Here is a 26,589-nt window from a genome sequence, read left to right as displayed (position 1 = left end):
GAAATTAAGCCCAGGTACCAAAATATATATTTACCGAAATATTTTCAACAATTAGGACATTACACGGTGCCTTTCTAATAGATCGGAAGTAGAAAAAGTGAAAGCCAAAATTGATATCCCTAAGCTTAGCTTAACTCTGGTGAGAGAGGGCAAGCTTTTCAAATGGAGTTCAGAGCTCGAAACTACGTCGCAAAAGAACAGTCCCACGCGCTTCCTCGTTCACGCGCCGATATCCACCCTCTCTCTTCTCCTTCTCCTCAGTCTATCCGTCGCCAGGTTCGAATTCTCTCCTTTTTTTCTCGTTTTCGGTTTTTCTCTTTTGTATTTCGCTTTTTATTATACTCTCCCCCCTTTCTTGTTTAATTATTTGATAATATTTTATGAATTTATGACTGTAGGTTGATGACAACGCGGGAAATAGAACCACCGAGGAGTTCTTTGATCCGCTAAGAGCACCTGAATCTAATGCATCGGTAGAAATCGTCGATGAAAACGATTTTGAGAGCAGTTCTAATGGAATCGAAGATTCTGTCCAAGTTCAAATGAAGGAGTGGACCTCGTTTAAGAGACTCTTAATGCAGAGATTTCCCGTTTCCAAAATGATTTCAGTTTCTTCCGTAAGTCACCGATTTTGTGTACGAATTTATATTTTTAAATCGATGCTAAAAAATTTAGGTTTAGATATGGATGCATTATGTTAAATTTTGAAATTTTTATGCTTGCTACGTGTAAATTTATTATTAACTATGTCAACTTGAAGATTTGATGAATTGTTATGCTATGATGGAATTTAGAATCAGCAGAAGTGAGTTTATAACTTTATATGCTTGTCACTTGTCTGTTTAAGCTGTTATATAGTATCAAGCATATAGTCTCTTGTGGAATTTTAAAATTCCATATCTAGTATATAAGATCAAAATAGTCTAATTCAGTATTGCAATTCTTGTTTATAGTTAAATTGAAATGTGCTAAGAATATGATCGCAGTTGTGGAGCTTTTAAACTCCAATGCCAGTGAGTGGAATATCTGTTGGATAGGGTATGAGATTTGTATAGAATATTTGGTGTTTTGGATAGGTTTCTCTTTCATGTGTGCCTCGTAATTAGATTTTTGAAACTTGCAACTCTTTTTTATATATTTGTTGGGGAGGACATTGAGAGTTTATTCTTCTTACAGATGTCAAATACGATATTGAGAAGTGGAAAAGGTATAAAAGTTTCTGTTCCTTTCAATTTGTTTTTGTCATTAGCTCAGTTATGGCCCTTTAGGCTTTAGTAGTCAGCTTGGTGCTGTAAGTTTTTATTTTCCATTTACTTGAAAGATGTTCTGATTGTAGCTATTTTATGAGACTTATTTGTAGCACATGAGAAATCTTCAAGTAGCACACATCCGGAAGAACTGGATGATCCACAAAAATCTTCAGAAGAGAGTACAAAGGTTATCACACGGCAGGAATTTGTGTCACGATTACATGAATTGAAAGATGAAATAAATCGTGCTTGGCACAGTGAAGATCGTGTAAAATCTTTGAAGTTATCTATAAAGGTGAATTTCTTTCTAATAACATTTTAGCTTCATCTAATAGCTAATAAAACGAAGGTGTAGAAGGACCGGATATCTGCATGGTCGGCTAAGTTTTTATCTGTAGCCTCTAGCTCATACAGTTAGTTATATTGAGGTTCCATCATATGAGAATCTTAAATTCTGAATATAATTAGATTATTGAAATCGAGCTTGAATACTACATGTAGGTTGTGAGGGGTTTCAATTACTCTTGAGCATGTATATGAAGTATTTAAACAATGTTATGTACTTTTTTTATTTTTATTTTTATGAGGTTAGATACTTGGCAACTAATATCAGTCTGATGTGAAAATTGAGGTCGGGTATATATTCTTTTATATTGCTTTTATATGGATTCATGGAATTATGGTTTTCAATTTTGCAGGTTGCAAGGCTTCTAATGGATACATCAGTCTTAAATTTTTATCCAACATTGTTTGTCCTTGTTTCTGATGTATTGGACATGCTTGGGGACATGGTATGGGAACGCATTAGGCAGAAAGCTGAATTTGCTGAAGATGGAGCCAAATTTTGCTCCTTAAGAGGTCTGTATACCATTAATCTGTTTGGACGTTCTTGTAATCTTTCTTAGTTGCTTTTCTATGTCCACTTCTCCGAGGACCTGTAAGGTGGTGTTTTTATTTCTTAATATAATTAAATTAGATAAAAAAAAGCACTATAGACATGCCTTTCGGTGCTTGCTGTCTTACTTTCATCTCATCTGTTTGGTTAACTTTTGGTTTTAAACCTAGATTATTGCGGCAGGTTTTTGGTGTTTTCTTAATGTAGCAACTGAATTGATTTTACTGAAACTTTTTTCTGGATTTATGGCAGAGAATTTTGGAGTAAGTGATGTTCCTACTGATGCAAAGGAAACTTGCTATAACTGGTTTTGCAAGGTTGGAACCATTCGAGAACTTCTTCCACGCATGTGAGGAGCGTTTCATATTTGGTTTCTCTTTTGGGTTTAATATTTCTAAGCGATGCTGTTGTTGCAATATCATGCTTTGCATATTTTCTTAGTGTTTTTTGCTTTCTGTTGATATTTTATATTTAATTTTATCTTTTTCCTTTTCTTTTGTACTGTAATTGCTATACAAAGTTATCTGTACTTGTTTATCTCTTTCTTGCTTGGAAACATGTTTTTTTACCACTTGTCTCCTTGTTATTGTATTTCAGTTATTTGGAGCTGGCTATCTTCCCTTGTTGGCGTTTTCTGATTGAACAACCATCAGAGTCTCTTCAGCGCTTGGTCATGATGACAAGAGGGTTAGCAGATCCGCTAGCATCTGCCTATTGTCGCCTGTATATTGCCCATCGTGCACAGAAGTTTCCTTCGCATGACACAGGTGGTTTTGTATATTTATTTGCACAACCATATGCCAATGTTGATAAATCATCCCTTCATGCATGCTTATTTGATGTATTGATTATAAAGTCAGCAGCTTCAGCCAATCAGACCGAGGAAATAATGTGGACATGCTTTGGCTCAGTCTGATTTTGCTTCACATATTATAGTTTCTGTTGATTTGTTGGCATGACTTGTTTGATACTGTTGTTGCAGGATATCTAATTACATGTGTCAATGACATCAAACTCATACTTACACGGATATCATCAACAAAGGAAACTGCATTTGGAGGTTTTGCTGACAGTAAGAGGCCACTTGTCAGTCTGATGGAACCATCTGTCGAGTTTATTATGAAAAGCATTTTAAATGATGCATCACCGGTCAGTAACGAACTTATTACTTTTCTTAAAGCATCTGCATATGTAGGATCTAGGTTCATTTTCATTCAATAAAATTTCTGCAACAAATTCAGTGCTGTCAGTTATTTTTGTATCTAACTTAAGCAGAACATTGGGTTACTGATTTTGGATGTATGGAACTTGTCTAGGAATTCTTTGATAACTGCGTTGTTGCCATTACTTTGTGGCAATGTTCATCTTGTCTGAGTTATTGCTATTTCATGATTAATTTTTCTTTGTAATACACCAAGTTGACAATGTTTCCATTATCTTTTGAAAGAGGCGGGTGGGCAAAGTACTTGTTGAGCTTGGAATATGGAGAAGTCAGGAGGAATTATTTGGTGGTTTGCCATGTATCTCAATCGTTCTTCATCATTTACTAAAGGAACTTCCTACCGACATTGTTTGCTTTCATGCTGTGGATATCCTTCATCTTATCAAGTGCAGCAATGATAACTCCTATGATCAGGTAATTATCATTTGTTGAAGAGACCTATGCAATGAGACTTTGCATTTGTTCAAGAGCAAACAGTTCTGTTTGTTGCCATATTTCCGCTTTCCACTTTGCTCTTTTCTTTTTTCCTTTGTTTCGTTTTTGTTTTTTGTTTAGACATGAACTTGTTGTATGTTTATTGATATTCTTTTTCTTGAAGCAGTATTTGAATTACAGGTTGGTTGGACTAAGGCTGTGTGAACAGATATCTCAAATCACCACTGTTGATGCTATTGTCAATGAAGTTATTCATGTACTGTTTTCTGTTTACTTGGACGCACTTTGGATTTTTATCACTTTATTTTACCGTTCTTGTATCTTTCTTTGTTTCATAAACTAGTTTTAAGTTTTCTATTGTAGATTTTCTCTTAAATTTTAGTGCTGATATGTTTGTTTTCTTGGTGTATTTATGTTTTACCATAAAATGCACCATCAGGTTGTTTCTGAATATGGGCTTGATGAGTACCTGAAGGTGGTTGATGCTTATCTCGATATTGTTCTTCAAAATCAGATGGTGAGTATGGAGGTGCTCTTCAATTTGTATCTATTGGGAATCTCTCTTTGTTGCACTAATGAAGAAAGTAAGAAGAGTTTTATGCCAAAATGTTGTACAGTTATTAAAAATTCAATGATAATATTTCAATGCACAGTTATTCTTCACTTTTCAATTGCATCATGAATGGGAATGTGAGTTACACACAGAAAGAATTCCGACTCTGGAAAGAAAATTGAAAGGAAGCAGACTTTTGAATCACTTTTCATGATAGAAGGAAATCTTCAGTTGTAGTAAAACCATAATAAAAGTTTTTCATATATATATGTATATATATATATATAAGTCGTTTGTTACTTGACTTGTATTTTATGTGCTAGGTCATAGTGTTTCTTTCCCTGTTTTGAGCAGTTGCCTTTTTTTTATTCATTTGTTGTAGTATATCCAATCCTTCTGAATACATTGGTTATGCAGGATGGCCATCTAAAGACTATTTTGGAATGGATCTCAAAGTTGGCATCTGATAAGGTGTTAGCTGAGGATGAACTAGCAAGTTTGCAATCCATCTTGGTGAAGCTTCTTTCTCATTTTAAGAACGTGGAACATGTGTTTTCTTTGGTAATCTTCTAAACTATTTTTTAGACGCAATATTCTTCAATCTTGGTTCGTTCCCCTCCCCCTTCCCTCCATCAGCTTTTCCTTACTATTTTTGATGGAAATTTCCCTACAGATGTGCTGATAATACTTGGTAACAGTTTACTTTTTTTACGTTTCTGTGTAGTACCGTAGCTTGGGCAATTACAGAACTATGTTATCACATCACTATTGAGTGGCTGCTGCAATTTGTTGTTTTGTAGAATCATTTTCTTCAGATCTTAGATATGATGCATGGGAGCTCTCATAGCATTGTCAATATGCATATACTTGATATGGCTACAAGGTAACTTTTATTTGTTTTATGGTCCTAGTTCATGCAGTTAAGGTCTTGTCTTGTCTTGCCTTATTATTATTATTTTTGGGTTCTGCTTATTGCTGCCATGGGCTATTTTGCTTTACCTGATGCCGTCATAATCTGTTCGCATCCATTACTGCATGAGACTCTTGGACTTGTTTTTATATGCTATATCTTAGTGAAAACCAAAGACTTGCCTCAATATTCTCATCATAATAGCTCTATTGCATGTTAAAAATTGCACTGGCACTCAGGAAGCATGGAATAGGTTATGCATCCTTAGGAATTTTTGGTCACATGTACATGGAGCAGCTTGAGGTTTCTATTTTGCCAGAATGCACACCAAATATTTCGTAGGTATTAACAACAATTATTTCTTGATATGACAGTCAAAGAAGTGCGGCGTCATAAAATTCTAGAAATCTAGTCACCATTGCTGACATTCATTTACCTTATGACAATTAGGTAGCTGTATATTCCTAGGGCTACATTGATTCTGGTTTGACACAAGTTTGTAAGCATGTGAATTGTTTTAAAACCTTTGAAGTTCCATGACAGGTCTGGTAGTAGTTTTCAAAACCTATTCAGGAATTTGAAACCTCATTGATCATTGCTATTGTGGATTTCTGTTGGTTTTTTTCTAGTTTGTGCTGCATTCTTTTCCTTTTGTTTATTGTTGAAGGGTATTTGTATTTTGAGTTTTTGAAGTGCATCTAGCTAATCCCATACTTGTGTTATTGAGCAGGGATGGTTATCTACATGATCCAACAACAATACAGTTACTTTTTGAAATATCACAGGCTTTACATAGTGATACTGATCTTGTAAACATGAAAAATGATGATAACCAACAGCAAGCACGTCTGATTTCTCGTTTTGTCAGAATGGTATTTTTTTAAATCTGTTATGATCCCTTAGGTAGTGATTACTTTTGACTATCAATGCGATTTGTTGATATTGCCCTTACTCTACGTATAGGTAGACCATGGAGTAGTATATGAACGGCATTTAGCATTTCTTGTGGAATGTCGTGGGGCCTTTGGCAGTATTATTGAACTTAAGGTATACATTTCTCTCTCTTTCACTTTTGGATTTAATTTTGTTTGCCATTTGAGCCATCCCCTGACCCTTCCCCCCAAATGGAAAAATAAGGTTTAGTCCCTGCAGACTACAGAAATTGTAAAGTTATAAATTAGTGCAATGGTAAAATATCATTTTGCACCCCCTCCCCCCCAAAAAAACCACCAAAAAAAAAGAAAAAAGAAAAGAAAAAGAGAACAAAACTTTATAATTCAATTCTGCCCCCAAGAAAATTGTTTGGCTTTGCCCCTTATTTGAGTGATTGAGATAATGTGTGGTAGAAGGATTCATTATAAATTTGTTTTGTTCAATCAAAACTTACTTATCAGGAGAATATTGCATTTATTGAGAAACAATTGATAAAAGGAGCCATCAGCTATTTTTAAACTCAGGCCACAACTTAATGGAAGAATATTACAGAATGAGAATTGACGCAATGGTTTTTCTCAGATATGGATCCAGAATGTTGTCCTAGCATTGACTATGATCATGCCTTCTATTCGTAGCAACAGTTACAGTTCATGTATTTGTCAAATGTATTATTGTATTATTAAAACATATTTGTATTGACTTCCAGAAGCTTATGTTGGCATTTTGTTTTCCACCGATTTTTGCAGGAAATTCTTGTTCACTCTAGTAATTGTTTAGCTACAAAAGCTCTCAAAGATGGGAAAAAGCATACTGGTTTTGTAAAGTCTTGCATAGCATTTAGTGAAGTCACAATTCCTTCTATTCCGGGTCACATCAAGCAATTGAATCTTTTTCTCGAAACTGCAGAGGTAATGTTCCCTTCAACTAATAAAGTATGTAATATTGCATCCTAACTATGAATCTGACCTTATTTATATGGCTATTTATTAGGTTGCACTGTTAGGTGGTTTAGTTTCTCATTCCGATGACCTGATAGATTCAGCAATCAACTGTTTACAGAGTTATGATTTGGTGGAAGGTAATTGTTTAGTATTCTTTTGAACTGTCCTGCTGATTTTGTGCCTTTTTTGTCTTTCAATGAAGTTAATGAATGATTTTAAACTAGGATGTCTTGGCTTCCATCAAATCATAAAGTTGATGAATGATTTTAAAAATCATCTTATTCTCATTCATCAACTTGCTTAATGTTTATGATAATTTAAAAAACAATGTGAGCCAAAACATCCTAGTTTAAATTATCATAACTTTAAGCTGGTTGATTTTTAAAATCATCGAACCCCTTGTCCTTTTTTAGTGCATCATTGTATGAACAATCTAAGCATGACTAAAAACTTATCTGTAGTGCTCTTACCAGCCAAGAATCTATTCTGAAAATGCCCGACTAGCCTTTGAAGAATAGGTCTCATCCAATTAAAATCACCATTAGAAGTATTTTGGAAAGAATTGGCTAGAGTTGGGTTCATACCTTATGGGATGAGAGTAATCTGACCTTTCCAGATTTCTTCTGGAATCGGTCCTACCTGGAGAGTCTGCTGAACAAAGTTAAAATAGTGTAGAACCCGCAAATGTCGATTTCCTTTGATAAAACAAAGGTTGAATTCCATCTTGAGTGCCTGTTTTCTTTATCTTCTTTCTATGTTGGAATAATGTTACTTGTTTTTTTAATTTGATGTTGTAATTGTATAAAGGTTAATGTAATTCATTTGTAATGTTTTACTTCAGGCTCTCGAACAGTTGATTCTGATGGGTTACTTTCCTCCATTCGAAAATTATGCAGCCTCCTGATTATGGTTCCGGGTAATTTATTGGTTTATTGTTAACTGAACTTTCTATTAATGCAATATATGTGGATAGAGCCACTCGAATTATATTCGGTTTCACTGCTGCATTCATATACCAGTCTGATTATTATTTGCATTCATTTTTCTTTTTGTCTGTGAATGAATTATTTGTTGAAATACGTTATTAAGTTGTCTAATCGATGAATTATTTGTTTAGTTTTTCTATTTCTTAATTCAAATCTTCGAACAATTGTGAAAAGCTTAAAAATTATTTTACATCTAGGAGAAAATGAACAAATCTTTTACTGCAATATTGTATGTAGTTAAGGAAACATGTACAGCTTACTCCATACATTTGATGCAAACACCTTATCCTTGTATGAATTTAACTACACAATTTATCAAGTTCACTGATGCTAATTTAAACTAGAATCTTACTTTAGGAAATAATTAGTGTCTGATTATTTTTACTTATTTAGGTAATACTGAGGTAGGAATTTTACATATACCGAAGAACATATTATCGATCATTCATTCCCGGTCATGGTAAGTCCTATTACGTCTTAAATGCTTCCCAATCAATACATGTTCCATTCAGTACCATTTGTTCTGTAATCTAATGTTCTAGGAATTTTTTAGGTCACCGAGACTGAGCGCAAGATTATTCTGTGCAATAATTTCTTTATCAGCTACACTGTCACAAGAAAGGCTCCCATACCATGCCGATCATCCAGAGGTCCGTCAACTTAGCTTCTATATAATGGTTTCTGAACTTCAAGTATGATCTGTTCAGATCCATAAAATCAGTATCAAATCGAAATCTAGAAACCTGAAATATTTACATTCTGTAACATAGATTTGATCTTGCTTCTAAAATAATTTCACATATTTCGTTTCTTTTTCTCTATATTTGCAGATTATGGGCAATGATTTGTTATTCTTTGGTGATTCATCTTATGTGCGCGAACTTCTCTCATTGACAGAGTCTGTTCTTCAAAACCTTGTTGACATTATTGAACATGAACCTTCCAGGGTAAACATATTTTCTAAAACTAGTTTTGAATGGATGGACCATTTTATTCCCTTTTCTATGACTGACTGGTTATGCTGGCTTAAGGCTGCCCGTGGAAGCGTGTCGCTTGAAGCTTGTAACTGCATAGTTTCGTCTTTCAAGGTAGGTTCCTCTATTCTCCTTTTATGGAATTGATCCGGAATTCTCAATCTTGATCTCATAGACTTGCAACAAAATTGTAATATTTCCTTCAATGGTTGGCTGCAAGCATAATATCTTAACCATATTATATATTTGTCGATACCACTACTTTGTGTTTTCTCGTGTTCATGCAGATAAATGAACATATATTACCCATCTGCTCAAAACTGATAGAAACTGCCAAATCGTGTTTGGATGCCAAGGACAAGTATCTCACTTCCACCATTAGTTTTCTGGACAAGAACATGCATGCTGCAACTGTCCCATCGTCCATTACCATCTGATACACATGCAAAAATGTCTTCAATCCTTATGTCGATCGGATTGATCTCCTCGTTACACACATTTGGACATGAATATGAAGGTATGATCCCCTAAATACATAGAAAGAACTTCTAAGAAATTAAGTATTCGTATTGCGCATTCATCATGGAATCCGTATAACATTATTCAGAACCAGAAAATAGGCCAGGAAATATTCTTTGCATTCCTTGATTGTTAGATTTGGAAACCGTTTTTGAAAAGAAAAGCTACGTGTATGGTTTATAGATCATTCATTTACTTTGATGTAAACTGTCTCCCCTTGTTACAATATCAGGCTGCTATTTGAGCGACTAGATGTGGTTGTAACTCATAGTTAACCAAAGTTATGCAAATAATTTGCTTGAGGATATAAATATACTATAGCCTGTAGTTGTTCATAAGTCCGATCACGTTGAATGTTAACTTCCCAACAAATTCTTATTTATAAAGCAACTTTGGTGGTAAATGAATTGTTGTTATTTCTTGGGATCTTGAGTTCGAGCATCACGAATGCTAATGCTAGGGTATAAGCGTTCAATGCCAAATGGTTGAGAGTTATCTATGAACAAATGTTACCTTATCCTGATCCTAGATTAATAAAAAAATATCTACAATTTTATCTAGGTATCTAAAGTATTTTTAATTAAAGTAGGTATCTAAAATATATTGTATTTTTTATCTAAATATCTAATATAATTTAAAATTAATGTACGTGTTAATTTTAGTAATTTTAGATACTCAAGATAAAAAGGAGATGGTATATGTTAAATTATTAATATCCTTATAATTTTCTTAAATCATTAATTTTAAAAAAATCTTCTAAAATACAAAAATTATCACAAAATCTCTAAATTCTTAATCTCTCAAATATCTAAATATCATCTGTTATCGTAGAAATCAACCATTGTCACCAGCCCTTTTGAGACTAGTGCAAGCCAAAGAACAATCGTTGGTGTAAAGGGAGAAAAGGAGAAGTACAACAGCATTGCGTTTCGATTTTAGAGAGATGAGCATCCTACAATGGGTGAATTGGGTTAAAAGAGGCTGTTGAAAGGGGGAAGTGGTTTATATATATATATATATAGAAAATAATGATTTTAGGGTTTTTTAAAAATAGATATTTTAGGCGCTTTTTAAGGAATTAAGAATTTTATATTTTTTAAATAAAAATTAAAACATATGTCAAGTAATGATTGGATGATGATTATTTTAAATAAATTTCGTAATTTAACCTTAAAATGGTAACTCAGTAATTTTTTTCCCAGAAAATCTTTAAGCAAACACAAAAGAAATATATTTTTATATCAAAACCCATCTTTATATTATTCTCTAAAAGAATCAAAGGATCGCCCTTTTTCCCTTATCTTTGGTTGGACCGCGATATCAATCTTGGTATTATGTTGTCAATTATCATTTGTTTTTCTTTTAATTTCTTATCTCACATCTTTGATTTTTTATTATTTTTAATAATTTTGTCTTTTGACACGTTTTCATGTCTTTTGAGATATTTTCGGTCTTTTTTATTGGTCGTTTGATTGTTCATTTCAATTTTTTAGGTTGAATTTGACGTTACCATGACTTATCAATATGATGCTTATTTATTATCATATTGACATTCTCTGCTTTTGACCATCAAATTAAATTTAGATACACGGTTTGTGTTCTTAGATAGTTTTTTAACAACGTTTGACTCTGATTTGCAATTGTCGGAATCTTTCAATGGTTTGATCATTTGTTGTGGTTCATTTGTTAATGCAGTCCGATTTATTAGTATTTATATTTTGTTCAAGTATTGTAGATGGAGTTTTTCACATTTTCTTTGTATAATCCTTTTATGATATCAAGTGTCTAATTTATTGTCTCAATTGTTATAGGAGAATGTCTTAATTATATGTTTAGTTTACTATTATAGTTGTAAATCTTCATTATAATTTTAAATATTTTCTTTTTTTAATAAAATCAATTATTTCTATTTTTATAAAAAAAATATGATTTGAAGATTTATTTTCAATTAAGACTTTAAAAGAATATATTGACTTTATAAAACCTTGATGTTTTATTTTCATCTTTAATAGAATAGAACCTAAAAGGGGAAGTCATTTAATAAAAGGTAAATTACGCGTTTAGTATTTAAACTATCAATTTTAATATGTTTTAGTACTTAAACTTGTATTTTTTTAAAACTATACATAACTTTTAGTTTTTATTTCATTTTAGTACCCTACCGTTAAAAACTTAACGGGTAGACTGGCATGGAATAGCTCTGATGAACGGATGAGCAATTCAAACGGTAGACCACAAGAGAATGATGAGTCCACCAACATAGTCCAGTTTCAAGCCCACTGGACGGTGGACCATGGAGATCGGAGGATGAAGAAATCGAAGAATCCATTGTCGATTTTGGGAGATTGAGACGTTTCCTGATGAAACATAGGCCAAAATAGCGTTCAGAGGGTCAAAAAGGTGCATGCTGAAAAGTTTGAGCTTCATCGGTTGACGGATGTGATGGTCGGCGATTGTAGACGCGGGGGCCGACGAGCTCGTCCGTTAAGTTTGTAACAGCGGGGTACTAAAATGAAACAAAAACTAAACATTATGTGTGGTTTTGAAAAAAAAATGAAAGTTTAGGTATTAAGATAAACCAAAATTAATAGTTTAAATACTAAATGAGTTGTTTACCCTATTATAAATTTATTGTTACCAAAAATGGGCAATGAAGAAAATGAGAAGCTAACTTGTGGGTTAAGGCGGAGATGGAAGAAAATATTGATTTGAACCAACAAAATTTTCAATCAACTTGTTGTAATTAATAACATTTTATTTTTTGTTTTTGTCCTAAAGAATGCTTCAAATTGAATGACAACATTGAGAAAAATGGAAAAATTGTTTCGTTGTCAAATGACATAGCTGTAACCCAAGCCAAATATATATTCTTCACAAATAGCTAAGGATACGTTCATCTTAACTCAAGACTTTTATATACATATATGGGATTCATTTACAACACTACAAACTTAATATGCTTTTCTTAGCTTATTGATCAATTTTACCTATGCAATTATTAGAATCCAGAATCTTTAAAAAGAATTCAACTCTTTATCCGATTAATTTTTAACAGTTAAACTTATCAATATAATTGGACTTGAGCAAATAAAGTATTAAATCAATCTAATGAGTATACTTTTTTCATAATATGTTTCCATCGATATATATTTAATGGATGGAAGCTTTTTATATCAAATAAATTGTTAAACACTTTAAATTTACTTGAAACTTGGCATATATAATTTACGTTAAAAGAACATGGAATACAATGATCATATTATTAAAATATTAATTAGATAAAAAGTCAAATTATATATGATAATTCATATATTTTATGTTGTGCTCACAAACTATATCATATATATATTATAGAAATTTGGAGATTATTATATACTACATATTATATAATACGTCATGTTTAATATCATCAAATATGAGTTTTTAATCTAAAATTATTTAAAAAAACTTGAGTAATTTAAATCTAAACACATTTCAGTTATTAATCCGATTATTTATGCATTATATTAATATTGTTATTATAAAAAAAAGTCGTCCAGTTTTCTGAAAGAAAAACAATAAACATATTCAATCTCAAGGTTACTTTTATATTTTTGAATTGTAAGTAAATTAAATTGCGGTCAAAATAATCCATATATATGGAGAGTGAGGTGCATGAGAAAATTAAGGTGAACAAATGCTCTATAGTGAAGGACAAAAGGTTAGGTATATGAGTGAATTATTGTCAAATTAGGGCATGGACATGGGATGACTTTTGAGCATGGGAATTAGGTTTAATCCCAATGCTTAAATTTTCTTTTAATTAACATTTTCAAGTTCATCTATCTATTCACTTCAGAAAAAAAAAGTCCATCTATCTATTGAACATGTTAATATTATCAATCGTAAAAGGGAATGCTGTTTTTCCTAGAAGTCTTAGGTTTGAGCAATTACGTCTACAGGACGTATGCGTTGTCAATAGATTAAGAAAACTATAAACAAATATTATCTTGTAATTATCCTAAACTATTCAAAAAATTGATCAACTATTAATAATCACTTTCATATAATTTTGTTTAAATAATTAACCTAAAAAATACTTTCAGTGACAAAGAGTGACATGTTCCATGACTTGGGCTCTACTAATATTGTCTTCAAGGTTGTCCTGAATTTATCTATACTAAAAAGAAGACGTATATACTATACAAATACATTAAAGTATCCAAAATCATTTATTATAATTTATGATTATTGAACTAAAAAATAATTTGATGACTAATTCAATTTAAATCAAGTCATAAAAATAAAATTTTGATTAAATCTTATATATAGTAGGGTTAAACATGGGATTTCAAAGTTTTTAGGATCTCCTCGTTGCTATTAAGATCTCACTCGCGGATTTTGAATTCGATTGTTTATTTCTTTCTTTGAAAACATTGGAGTGAAAATATTATAATAATAATTATTATTATTATTTTATCTAAAATGATTTGTTTTTTAGAATTTATGTATGTGAAGATAGGCTTGTAAATGAACTGAACGTTCAGCAAACCGTTCATGAACTGTGTGGCGGGAAGTTCGTTCATTTATTAAATGAACGAACATGAACAAGATTTTGCGTTCGTTTAATTAAATGAACGAACACGAACAAAGGGTTAGTTCGTTCATTTACGTTCGTGAACATTCGATTATATGTTCGTTTATGTTCGTTCATTTATGTTCGAACAGAGGTCAAGTTGAATATGTTACGAAGATTATTGAAGTTGTTTGAATTTCAAGAAGATTGTTTTGTTGAACATATTAACTTTAAGACTTTATTATGTTCATATAACTTATTTATGATTTATGTATGTTTTTGTCGTATTCGAACAAATTAACTCTAAAGTTGCAGGTTATATTAATGAATTTTAAGTTGTTATTCTTGTTGTTTACTTTTTTTTACATTCTTTTGTTGTGTTCGAATAAGTTTATTTTTTGTGTTTATGATGTTCGTTTATGTTCGTTTATCATTTAAATGAACGAACATGAACAAGCTATATTCCTTAATGAACGAACATGAACAAAAAAAATTGTTCGTTTATGTTCGTGTTCGTTCATGTTCGTTTATTTATTAAATGGACGAACATGAACATACCTCCGTTCGTGTGTGTTCGGTTCATTTACATGCCTATGTGAAGACTTAAATTATTTGAGCGATGATTAGTTTTGTTTATGAGTTGGATGGACTAATCTGTATTCTCATTTTTTAATTTTTTTATTATTAATAATATTTTATAACTAAATTTAGATAATAATAATTAAGTTAAAAATTTTCGTGATAATTTTTATGATCTAATTATATATATTTACTTTACGTTGATATTCTATAAAACTTCATTGTAATTTTTTTTAATAAAATCAACTGTTTTTGTTTGTATTTAAAAAATAGCTATATTGTGAACCTAACTTTGTATAATAGACATAAGTAAGGAATATTTTTAGTTTCGTGTAGGACTTTAACATATCTTCCTCGTAAATTTTCAATCTTTAATTTTCAACAAAAATTAAATAAAACAAAATAACCTTGAAATTCGTGAAAATACATTTATGACTTTAATGTCATCAATTCGAACACTCAAGTAACGATGTCGTTTTCTTTTCCTTCTTTAGTGAACTGTAGATTAATGCATTCATAAATTAAAATATTAAACCTTAAATTTTAATTAGATTAAATTTAAATATTAAATGAATCAAATACTATTAAAATAAAATAAAATAAATTTTACACCAACTATACACGTCAAACAACAATCTTAAGTAACGCACTTTAATGGATAAAAGAAGACAAAACGTGGCCGTAATAGACACAAATGCAGGCACGATTATTAAACGTGGATTGGTCAAAACAAGATGTGGGACTCACATCTCCGTTAAAGAACCCTGTCCGTCGATATTGTTGACCTTTTCTTTTACCCTCACGTGGAATCAAAATGCGGCCAATCACAGCGGCGGCCAATTTTAGAAGCAGTCAAAGGCCACTTCCAAAAGGAAATTGTAGTAACAAGTGATATTTAAGAGTATACAATTATAAAAATATTAACTCATATTCATATATAGGATTTTGGTATTTTGTTTTAGATAAAATAAATATATATAGAGGATTGAACATGGTTATCTATTAAAATTTTCATTGTATTTTTTTTATATTTCTTATTTATGTATATTTAGAATTTTGTATTGTTATATTTAATAATTTAACTCGTTTAAGGACGATGCATGATTTTATATTGGGGAGTAAACTTCTAAAATTTTAAGAGGAGAAAACTTATAAAATTCAATTGAGATGAAAATAGATTATCAATGGAAAAAAATATATAAAAAACCCTAAACTATAAAATAATTTAAAAATAGTGATTTTTTTTTCTCTTGTAACATGTTTTTTTAGGGTTAAATTTATGATAATTTGATATTCATTTTTGATTTGGAATCTTAAACTAGGTTCTTTCATATTGATAATTACTTGCAATTATTTAAGGTAGATTGTATTTGAGTTGTCATAAAATCAATTGTTAATATCAATGTTTTTAAAATCGGACCGGACTTTAAACAGGTGAAGGTATTGGTTCACTAGTTCAATCGGGTTAAACCGTAGTTAAACCGGTTTATATAAAATAATATTTTTTTAAAATTTTACATAATATTCAAAGCAATATTATAATATATATATATATATATATATATATAACACTCTTTTTAAGTTCACAATATTAAAAAGTATAAAATATCACAAGTCATAACATATATAAGTTAAATACCATAATATCAAGTGAAACAAAATGATTCAAATCAACTACAACATAATATTTAAGTTAAATACCTAATGAAATTCATCAACAACTAAATAAAAAAAATACATAATTGATACAAGTATCAATCATCATAATATTTATTGAAATTGATTACCTCAAATTCCAAAATATTGGGAAAAGTTTCTTCATCAGTTGAACTACCACCGCCATCACCACTTTGAATTTGAAACTCCATAGCATCACTTTGAACTTTAAAGTCCACAGCATCAAGATCTTCATAACCTACCAATATGATAAATAAATACAAAGTTAAATTTAAATTCTCAAACAATACTTAACAATTAAAAGTAAAAGTGTAAAACATATTAAATAATAAATATAATTATATAACTAAAATAAACAAGCAAAGATTAACCTTCATTTTTTTGATGATAATTATATAAATAAAATAAATTTGGGGCTGAAAAAAATCATAACAAACGACGTCATTTGGTTTAATTTAAAAAAAGGAACCGTTGGTTCCCAACCGGTTCACACCAGTTTTGCCGGTTCCCAATCGGTTCTACCGGTTCTTTAGCGATTCATTACAAAACTGGTTTTGGAGGCTGATCGAACCGGACAGGCAACTGGTTTCCGGTTCAACCGATCGAATTGGCCGGTCCGATCCGGTTTTGATAACATTGGTTAATATATCATCATCATTATACTTATTTTTATGTTAGTATTTATAATATTTATCTTTCACTATCGTAAACGATGTTTGTTTGCATATTATATTTCTTTTAATTATTTGATTAAATTATTTTAACACTTCTTATTATAGTCTTATTTTTATTGTTAAGAAGTTAGTTTAATTTTTATAAAAAATAATTTATAATTTTGTATAAAAGAGATATTTCTTTTCATTATTTAGTAAAAGTTAATGATTTTTTCACTATTATTTTTAACTTTGAAGACTCTTTATCTCAAGAATTTCTCTTGGAAATAAACTAGGTAGGCAGCCATGGCCATGAAGTTGAGGCACTGTCCACTTGACGCACCATCTTACCTAACTCTCCTCTCATTGGAAAACCCTTTTCATGGTTTGAGAAAACAGTATCTCATCACTCCTTTCACATTTGGTCTTTGTTCAAACCCCATTTTAAATGCCATTTGCCACCCCCTCTCTTTAATTCCTAAAGTCACTTATATAATCCCTTCCTCCCATTTTCTGCACCCCGTTGATCAGAAACAAGCAGGGTGAATGGAGCCCTTTTTTCAGGCTGTAAAAATGGAGCCCGTCGATCATAAACGAGTAGTCAACGAGATGGACTTCTTCGCCGGTGATATATCTTCCAGACATGTTAACGCCGTAGATGATGACGACCATCATCATATGAAGATAGAAACTGAACATCCTGGGTTGCTGAAAGATCAAGCTGATGATGTAAACGTAAGGGAATTGTCATAAATATACGTGTATAGCAAGTTATATTTACTTGGAACTTTGTCTTTGTTTTTTTGTTTTAGACTGGTTTAAATCTCTGGACAACTAATACTGCACGTGAGAAATCATCACGGAATCTGAAACAGAAACAAAGGGTAATTCAGGTTGGTGAATGCGTATTTTTGAATCAATAAGAGTTTCTGGATGCTAAATATTAGACTACTTATTTTCATGGGTGCAGTTAGCAGATGTCCGAGCTGAATTAGAACGAATAAACGCAGAGAATCAATGGCTGAAACTCACTCTTAACCAGGTGAACAACAACTATTATGCTTTACAGATGCATCTTGTTTCATTGATGCAACGGCAACGAAATCGGGTAGCTGAAAGTCCAGAAGCTAACAACACTGAGGTACAACTGCAGCCGATAATCATATATAATTTCCTTGATGCAATCATTAGTTACTGATATATTTCTTGTGTTTCTTGATGATGTTTGTATTAGATGGATAGATCAATGGAAGATAAAACACGTGGTGAAGGTATGGTGGAAAGACAATTTGTGGATCTGGGTGAATCCGAAAAGGCTGAAAAAGATGAGATTTCGGAATCCTCGTCGGAGGAAAGATCGCCGGAGTTATTAGGTTCGCCTTGGAACACCATTGTTGAGTCTATGGAGAGAAGAGAAAAGAACAGTACTACCCCTGAAGGCCTTCCACAACCTCCAGGATGGTTACCTAACAAAGCTCCCAAGTTGAATACGTCAGAGGACAATGAACAAGCACAACATACCATGGCCATGATTCGAAAAGCTCGCGTCTCGGTTCGAGCTCGATCTGAAGCATCAATGGTAAGATTTTCAGATTAGATTGTTCAAGAATTTTGTTAGAGTTAATCAAGCATCAATGAACAAGCCTACTTTTGTTGAAGTAGATTTTGAGAAAGTAATTAGCACTTATTTCAATGGGTGCAGATTGCTGACGGTTGTCAATGGAGAAAATATGGGCAGAAGATGGCAAAAGGAAACCCTTGCCCTCGAGCTTACTACCGTTGCACCATGGCTACCGGTTGTCCGGTACGCAAACAAGTATGTTTTCTTCACTCAATGTTCGATCCTTAGTTTCAGTGATTAGGGTTCTAATCTATGGATTAAACAGTTGCAAAGGTGCGCGAAGGATCAAACCATCCTTGTCACGACTTATGAAGGAAACCATAACCATCCGCTACCTCCAGCTGCTATGGCCATGGCGTCGACAACAGCAGCGGCGGCATCAACACTACTGTCTGGATCAAGGCCGAGTGCAGATGGGATTATGAACTCGAGTACCATCCCAAAAGGAACGATGCTTCCTTGTTCGCCAAGTTCGGTCACCCTTTCAGCTTCAGCTCCATTTCCTACTGTCACATTGGACCTCACTCACAACCCTAATCAAAGACCATTGAACCAACTTCACCCCATTTCTCCACACTGGCCTCACAATATATCCAGTTTGCCGCATCACCTGCTTGGCCACCCAATTTACAACCAATCCAAGCTTTTGGATACTTTCCTTAGCTCTCAAGGAAACACTGAACTAATTCCAGGCCATTTAGGTCAAAACCAAATGCAGGCACATCCCGTGGCCGCAGCCATCACAGCTGATCCCAACTTCACTGCGGTGCTGGTCGCGGCCATTACTTCCGTTATTGGCAATTCCCATCGAGACACTAGTGGTAATAGCAATAGCACAGCATCAAGAAACACAGGAGACAACAACACTTGAATTATATTATCAGTGAAAAACATTTTGTTTGAAAATTTTATGTATTTCATTTGCATGCAGTTTGTAATTTTTATTTTTCTCCTTAGAAAGTGGGGTATATTTTAGTTATAATTTTCTCTTCTAATTTTAATTACATTTTCAAAAGAAATTGTATACACCTTAGGATCAGATAATAAATAGTAGAGGTCAAACCTTGCAAATTGTAGGCAGCAGCTAGGAATTATTACATGGGGACCAAATTAGATATTGAGGTATCAAGTTACACTCTTCATATATCAGGTATTCATACCATAAGATTGAGAGATAATATATACATATATATATATATATATACTACTGACATACATTTCCTATCTCCATTAGTATCACATGTTTCGCACCATTTTAAACTCTTGTTTTCTTTAATAAAGGTTAATATACATTTTAGTATCCGAAATTGATTTCAAAATTTAATTTGGTATTTAAGTTTCTTTTGTCTAATTCTGTATCTAAATTTGACCTCGAGGTTCAATTTAATACTTAAATTTTTTTGTCCAATAAGGTATCTGAACTTAGTTCAATTTAATACATGAACTTGGCTACTTGATTGAAATTGGTCAAAAATTATAAGTATCAATTAGGTATCTAAACTTGGCTTCAAGTTTCAAGTTGGTATCTAAACTTTTTTCCAATTAGGTATTTGAACTTAGCTTATTGTTTAATTTGGTACTTGAACTTGACTACTTGGCTTAAATTAATAAAGAATTTGGATGAAAAAACCATGATTAAGTGTCAATTCGAACCAAAAAAAACTAAATTCAAAATCATATTTATGCAACATAAACGAAGTCGAATTAGGGTTTTTAATAACCCGTCAATGGGAGATCAGAATCAAATATGGAGATTTATTTCGAAATACTAATTGTCTTCCTCGTGTAAAAGCACTGTTGTCTGCTTGTAAAGGAAAATTGCTTTCTAATGAAGAACAAGTCCGTGGCCACATGTCGACAAATGCTATTGCTAGCTGCTCCATGTGTGGTGCTGCATTAGAATCTTTAACGCATATTGTTCGAGGATGTCCAATAGCAAGATCGGCTTGGTTAAGCTTAGAGAAACCAAATCTAGCTGATGAGTTCTCCCAGATGGACCTGGTTTCATGGATAGACCACAACCTCCGTTATCCGAAGCACTTTCTACTAGTGTCCGATAACTGGGATCTAATGTTCGCATCAATTCTATGGGGGCTTTGGACGCGTCGTGATAAATTTATTTTTGATCCGGAATCACTGTCTATGGATAATGTACATGCTAGTGTTCTACTGGCTGAAGAGGCTATTCAGCCGAAGTTGATAGGGAACAGAGGATATCAACAAGTTAAAAAATAATTGAAGGATAATTGTTGATAAAAATAAATTAAATACCAAGTTTAAAAATATGGTCTGAGGGGAAAACTTGTCAATTAAACTTTATTGTTTGAAAAGCAAGCTGATTCTAGTCCCTTGACGTGTGTCTTAAGCAATCTTTCTATTGTAATAGAATATACTTTGTGACCTAAGCAACCCCTTTTTAACATTGAACAATTTTTTCCTTAAATTGACTTTACTAGCTGCAAATTATGATAGGTAATACTATAGACACATAATTAACATTAAAAAATTTTATTTTCTTTTGTAATTGACTTTACCAGCTAATTACATTAGACTCGTAATTAACATTTAAAACACTAGGCAATAGGTGGTGCAATTTTGACCAATTGGGGGTTACTTTCTGCTAAGGTCAGTGGCTAGTGGCAACGGCCGGCCTATTCCTTTGGTAGGATTTCAGTAAAATAAGTAGTAATTCTACTCACAGTTTAATTTAAAGTTAATTTAAAATAATTTTTAAATTATAATATTATCATGTTCAACCTTCAAATTTTCTCACATTTTCCCAACAACTCATGACAATATCAACGGTTCCAATTAGCTCTCGATAGTCGATACCTCTATTCCCATACACTCGTCCGAACTGGATTACACTCTCAATTTCTTACTAGTTAAGGAAAAAGCCAACAAATTTAAAAATAACATCACAATTAAAATGATGCCACGTGTACGGATACGATCCTCCAAGAAGTCCGCTGATCTAATTCAACACTCCTTGCTTTAAAATACTGGAATAAAGTAGCTCAGCTACTTACATTCATATCTCTGCTCAGTCTACTCTTCTCAAATTTGAATCCATAAACAAAAAATGTAAGAACCGTTTTTTCTTTAATTTCTTAAGTTAAGCTTATCATGTAATATCTCTTTACTATTTTCTCTAATCTTTTTTTATTACATATTCGTTTGATTACAGTTTTTAAGTGAGTTTTTATTTTTTTTTCGTTGTAATTTTGCAGTTCTTTGGCTGAAATATTTAATGATGTTTAGGTTTTAGAATCGCAGAAAACTTAATTGCCTGGAAAAGAACAGTTATTGAGTGATGATCTACTTTTGAATTTGGTTGATATTAGCTTTGAGTTGACTTTGTAAAATTTTAAGTTCGGATTATCCGTTTTAAGTTTATAATAACTTCTGTAGTTTTTTTCCTGTTGGGATGGTGATATATTTGAGGATTTTCGGTGTTTGATACCTGGAAAAAGTGAAGGTTAACATCCGTTTTGATTTCAATTATTTGCAACTAATTTTGTAGAGCAACTATTTGCTTTTAATTAAAATTCCTCATAGCTTGAATCAAACTATTTTGACCTTAGTAGTAATTACTGATGTGCTGTGTTTTCTTAACAACAAAAGATGTGCTCTGAAAATTCAATCATAAAAACCGTGGGTTGATTTTCAAAAATAAACAACAACAACCGTGGAATGATGCCTCAAAAATTCAGCGGATCTGTTTACAGGTTACTCTTTGGGAACAGAACTTAACATGGCAGTGATTAAATGTTGTAGACTTAGGTGAACTGCAGATAGTTTTTATTTCCATGGAGGCAAAAAGTCATTTGTGGGCTACCTGTCATGTGAAAATACTACTACTATTTGTGTGCCGATATAATTTTTTTTTTCAGCTTGCCTTTTTTAGTTCTAATAATATCTGACAAAAATCTTTGCTATTGCCTTTCCGTTGCAGACTGAAGTTATCAGAATGGAGACAATAGTTAGAACTACAGTTATCGCTCTTTTTCTTTGTCTTCTGTTTCCTATTGTCTTTTCGACATCCATTGATAGATTGGTCAGAATTGGACTAAAAAAGAGAAAGTTTGATCGGAACGATCTGTTAACTGCCCAACTTGATTCCAAGAAGGGAGAAACGTTGAGAGGTTCTCTTGGAAAGTATCACCTTCATGGAAACTTACAAGATTCAAACGATTTTGATATTGTGGCACTAAAGAACTACATGGATGCTCAGTACTTTGGTGAAATCGGTATTGGCACACCTCCACAGAAATTCACTGTAATTTTTGACACTGGCAGCTCTAATTTGTGGGTTCCTTCATCTAAGTGTTATTTCTCGGTGAGTTTTATTTTTTAAATTGTTATTGGAGTACTTAAGAGTTGGACTTGTATAAATCTGGAATATTTCTAACGATTGGTGTCTGGGTGCAGATAGCTTGCTATTTCCATTCAAAATATAAATCAAGTCGTTCACGAACGTATGAAGCTAATGGTTTGTTGCTGCTTCTTGGTTCATTCTAACATTCCTGAAATTTGTCTTCTTGATTATGATTTTCGTTATATCATAAACTAGTTATTGTCTTTTGACCGAACCATAAATGCCGCTGGCAACACTTTAAGTAGTTGGATTTAGGTGTTAATATGCTTCTCCTTTTGCATTTTTTTATGTTATATATAAGCTTCATCTCTTGCAATTGGAAAACTCAAATCTGCTTGCAGCCTTGTTGTCATGCAGGTGACTGGGAGGATATTAAAACTAACTGTTGCTTATTTCAGTCAAAGTGAGGATAATGAAGCCGATGCCTATATGTTTTCCTTTAAATGACTCCACTTGCAGGTAAACCAGCGGATATTCAATATGGCACTGGATCCATTTCTGGATTCTTTAGTGAGGACTATGTAACAGTTGGCGATCTTGTAGTTAAAAATCAGGTATCTTCAATAAACTTAGTATTATATATGTTTGTGTTGTAATTCACCAGCATTGCTGTTGGTGATGGTCCGTGTTTAGAAGTAACTTTTTTTTTTCTTCTTCTGCTTAGGAATTTATTGAGGCAACAAAGGAGCCCAGCTTAACATTTTTGCTTGCCAAATTTGATGGTGTACTTGGTCTTGGATTTCAAGAGATTTCGGTGGGAAATGCTGTGCCTGTGTGGTATGCAATAGCCTCTTTTCTGTTTTTTATTTTTTTGGCTAATTCAATTTTATTACCCAGAGAGCAGATAACTGTTACAAAAACAATCAGAGTTTTGATTACATTTGATCACCCTACTTACAAAAACAAACAACGATCAAACTATACCCCAATGATTACAAAGAGTAATATTAACACTATCTAATCTATTTATAATCCTACCCCTTAATTGTAAACCAACAATATCCTTAATGGCATGGAGCATTTCTTCAACATTTCTTGATCGACCTTGGAACAACCTTTTGTTTCTTTCTTCCCATAGAATGTAGATTAGAGCATTCGAAGCAATCTTCATAATTGTAGTGAGTAAGGATGCTACTGCCAATGCTTAGGATTTTTATACTGTTAAGTGCTCCAGGTACAATATGGTCAATCAAGGTCTTGTTAAGCAACCAGTTTTTTCATTTTGGCTTAACCGCAACCCCGAGGATGATTTTGGCGGGGAATTGGTATTTGGTGGGATGGATCCTAAACATTTCAAGGGAGAACATACTTATGTTCCTGTAACACGGAAAGGATACTGGCAGGTTAGGATTTTAAACATTCCTTGTGTGTCATACAACATATTTGACTTAATATATTCCCTTTATAATGTTACTGTTTCTTTGGCTTGCAGTTTGATATGGGTGATTTCCTGGTTGGTAACGAAACAACAGGTGAGAAATTGTCCTCAAAGTTATCTCATGAAAATAATTGGCAAATATGTTTCATGATATTCTGCTTAACATGATAAAGATAATTGATAAGGGACATGCAAATATTTTGTAGTCTTTTATTTGTTTCCTTACATTCTTCCTCCATTCACAGGATTTTGTGCCAGTGGCTGCAGTGCTATTGCTGATTCAGGGACTTCCATGTTGGCTGGTCCTACGGTTTGTATTAATTTGTGTCTATTTATGTGTGTATGCATTCTTCCGTACCTGTGCTTGTAAAGCAAGGCTGTTGTCAAGTGTCGACCATGTTTTACCCATTCTATACGGTTTCTCTTTGAAACATTGCATTTATCATTATGTACATGGGATAATTTGTCTTTTAACTACAATTATAAGCAATGGTTGAACTCCTATCCTTCCACTAAACAATTAACAAGATGTATTTGTACTATTATTAATGACTGAAGTAAAGTAAAACATTGTGTTTCTTCCTAATAAGGATGTTGTTTTGTTTGTTTTCACTTAAGTTTCACCCTATAACCTCTAAGGCTGTTTTCCATCTTGTGATTATAGACGTCTATGATTATAAGTGCTAGGCAGAGTGCTAATAGTAGTCATTGCATTGACCATTGCTGCCAAAAATGGATTGTTCTGGTTTTTTGTCAGTGATTGTTTCTTATGCAATGTTTTCAGGGTATTATTACTCAAATCAATCATGCCATTGGAGCATCAGGGGTTGTAAGTCAAGAATGCAAGGCCGTAGTTTCTGAATATGGCGATAAGATAATTGACATGCTATTAGCAAAGGTATATGATATATTTTAGCATGCTTTTATTGTGATTCAAATGGCATCTGGAGAGAGTTAAGAGTATAACATGGTAGTTTCTTGCTGGTCTTCCTAATTATTCTATTTATTATTCTGCGTTGACAGGACCAACCGAAGAAAATTTGCTCACAGCTAGGTCTGTGCATGTTTGATGGAACTCAAGGTGTAAGGTTGTACACAAATCTCTATTTCTTTCACCCTGTTTCTTATCTTGATTGAAGTTGCTTCATTGACTTATAAATTTTGTCGTGTTCAGTATGGGGATTGAAAGTGTTGTAAATGAGATTGCCAGAAAAGCCTCTGGCAGTTTACGTGATTCTATGTGTTCTGCCTGCGAGATGGCGGTTGTGTGGATGCAAAACCAGCTTACGAAGAACCAGACAGCGGAGCATATAATTGACTATGTCAATCAGGTGAATAAGCATCCCCTTTTAACAACCTTAGTATATTTGGGCTTAGTTCATTTCCGGAATTATGTCTTCCCAAATTGATAATTGCAGCTCTGTGATCGGATACCTAGTCCGATGGGAGAATCAAGTATTGACTGTAAAAGTCTTTCTTCTATGCCAAACGTCTCCTTCATCATCGGCGGAAAGTTATTTGAGCTCACTCCTGAGCAGGTATGATTTGCTATGCTGAATTTGTGCAAGGTACTTTGGACTTCGTCCTTGGATGTAATTCATGATCATGTTGAACGTCGTGTTAGTGTTGGAATTTGATGATTCTTTGTTCCCGACCTCTCTACCTTTTTTCTCGGTGATTGGAATCAGTATATCTTGAAAGTGGGCGAGGGAGATGCAGCTCAATGCCTTAGTGGATTCACTGCTCTGGATGTACCACCTCCTAGGGGACCTCTCTGGTATTCTTTTCACTTGTCCACATAACGTAACCAAGGATAATTATGTTGTCTATGATTAAACTTAAATATGCCCGAAAAAACATTCGATGCAATGGTTATCTAACTAGCATTCTTCGATATACAGGATCCTTGGTGACGTCTTTATGGGTCAGTTCCATACAGTATTCGACTACGGGAACATGCAAGTTGGATTTGCTGAGGCAGCGTGAGCAAACCTTAGTTTGTTGCAGTGTTGTACTGGTAAAAGTTTGCACAAACAAAAATTGCATGTAAATGTTTTGCACCACGCGATCTGCGACTTTCTCCGGGATTGTTTCTTGCCTTGCACTTTTTGATTAAGAAAGAATTTC

The 26,589-nt window shown here is 32.9% G+C and overlaps 3 protein-coding genes across 6 annotated transcripts; all 3 read left to right on the top strand.

The window, feature by feature from the left end:
* Positions 1-103: 103 nt before the first annotated feature.
* Positions 104-9,872, top strand: LOC120160690 (VPS35 endosomal protein sorting factor-like). 3 transcript variants are annotated; one of them, XM_039171044.1, is made up of 23 exons: positions 104-276; positions 399-617; positions 1,177-1,207; positions 1,361-1,545; positions 1,949-2,108; positions 2,398-2,494; positions 2,743-2,912; positions 3,128-3,294; positions 3,593-3,781; positions 3,969-4,058; positions 4,242-4,319; positions 4,773-4,916; positions 5,156-5,238; positions 5,996-6,137; positions 6,229-6,312; positions 6,948-7,109; positions 7,192-7,279; positions 7,984-8,058; positions 8,522-8,588; positions 8,682-8,778; positions 8,959-9,075; positions 9,160-9,216; positions 9,390-9,872. In XM_039171044.1, the coding sequence occupies exons 1-23, from the start codon at positions 163-165 to the stop codon at positions 9,537-9,539; spliced, it is 2,766 nt and encodes a 921-aa protein (XP_039026975.1). In that variant the 5' UTR covers positions 104-162; the 3' UTR covers positions 9,540-9,872. The 3 variants fall into 3 exon arrangements, with proteins under 3 accessions (XP_039026975.1, XP_039026976.1, XP_039026974.1); XM_039171045.1 differs by having other exon boundaries at positions 2,395-2,494; positions 3,596-3,781; XM_039171043.1 differs by having other exon boundaries at positions 2,395-2,494.
* Positions 9,873-17,617: 7,745 nt separating this feature from the next.
* LOC120160457 (probable WRKY transcription factor 31) lies at positions 17,618-19,700 on the top strand. Its single transcript, XM_039170872.1, has 7 exons — positions 17,618-17,731; positions 17,765-17,820; positions 17,898-17,978; positions 18,056-18,226; positions 18,320-18,664; positions 18,788-18,901; positions 18,972-19,700. The coding sequence occupies exons 1-7, from the start codon at positions 17,632-17,634 to the stop codon at positions 19,575-19,577; spliced, it is 1,473 nt and encodes a 490-aa protein (XP_039026803.1). The 5' UTR covers positions 17,618-17,631; the 3' UTR covers positions 19,578-19,700.
* A 2,071-nt stretch (positions 19,701-21,771) lies between these two features.
* On the top strand, positions 21,772-26,527 carry LOC120160460 (aspartic proteinase-like). Of its 2 annotated transcripts, XM_039170875.1 has the most exons (14): positions 21,772-21,790; positions 22,662-23,045; positions 23,138-23,198; positions 23,544-23,638; positions 23,749-23,861; positions 24,259-24,427; positions 24,517-24,556; positions 24,708-24,772; positions 25,247-25,360; positions 25,486-25,550; positions 25,637-25,793; positions 25,881-26,000; positions 26,151-26,239; positions 26,364-26,448. In XM_039170875.1, exons 2-14 carry the CDS (start codon positions 22,677-22,679, stop codon positions 26,446-26,448), a joined length of 1,542 nt encoding a protein of 513 aa, XP_039026806.1. In that variant the 5' UTR covers positions 21,772-21,790; positions 22,662-22,676. The 2 variants fall into 2 exon arrangements, with proteins under 2 accessions (XP_039026806.1, XP_039026805.1); XM_039170874.1 differs by lacking the exon at positions 21,772-21,790 and having other exon boundaries at positions 22,677-23,045; positions 26,364-26,527.
* Positions 26,528-26,589: the final 62 nt, after the last annotated feature.

This window comes from Hibiscus syriacus, unplaced genomic scaffold (genome assembly GCF_006381635.1).
Source record: "Hibiscus syriacus cultivar Baekdansim isolate YM2019G1 unplaced genomic scaffold, ASM638163v2 tig00111392_pilon, whole genome shotgun sequence".
Classification (NCBI taxonomy): Eukaryota; Viridiplantae; Streptophyta; class Magnoliopsida; order Malvales; family Malvaceae; genus Hibiscus; species Hibiscus syriacus.
The sequence above is the reverse complement of the archived record's forward strand: the minus strand, read 5'-3'. Positions and strand labels throughout refer to the sequence as shown.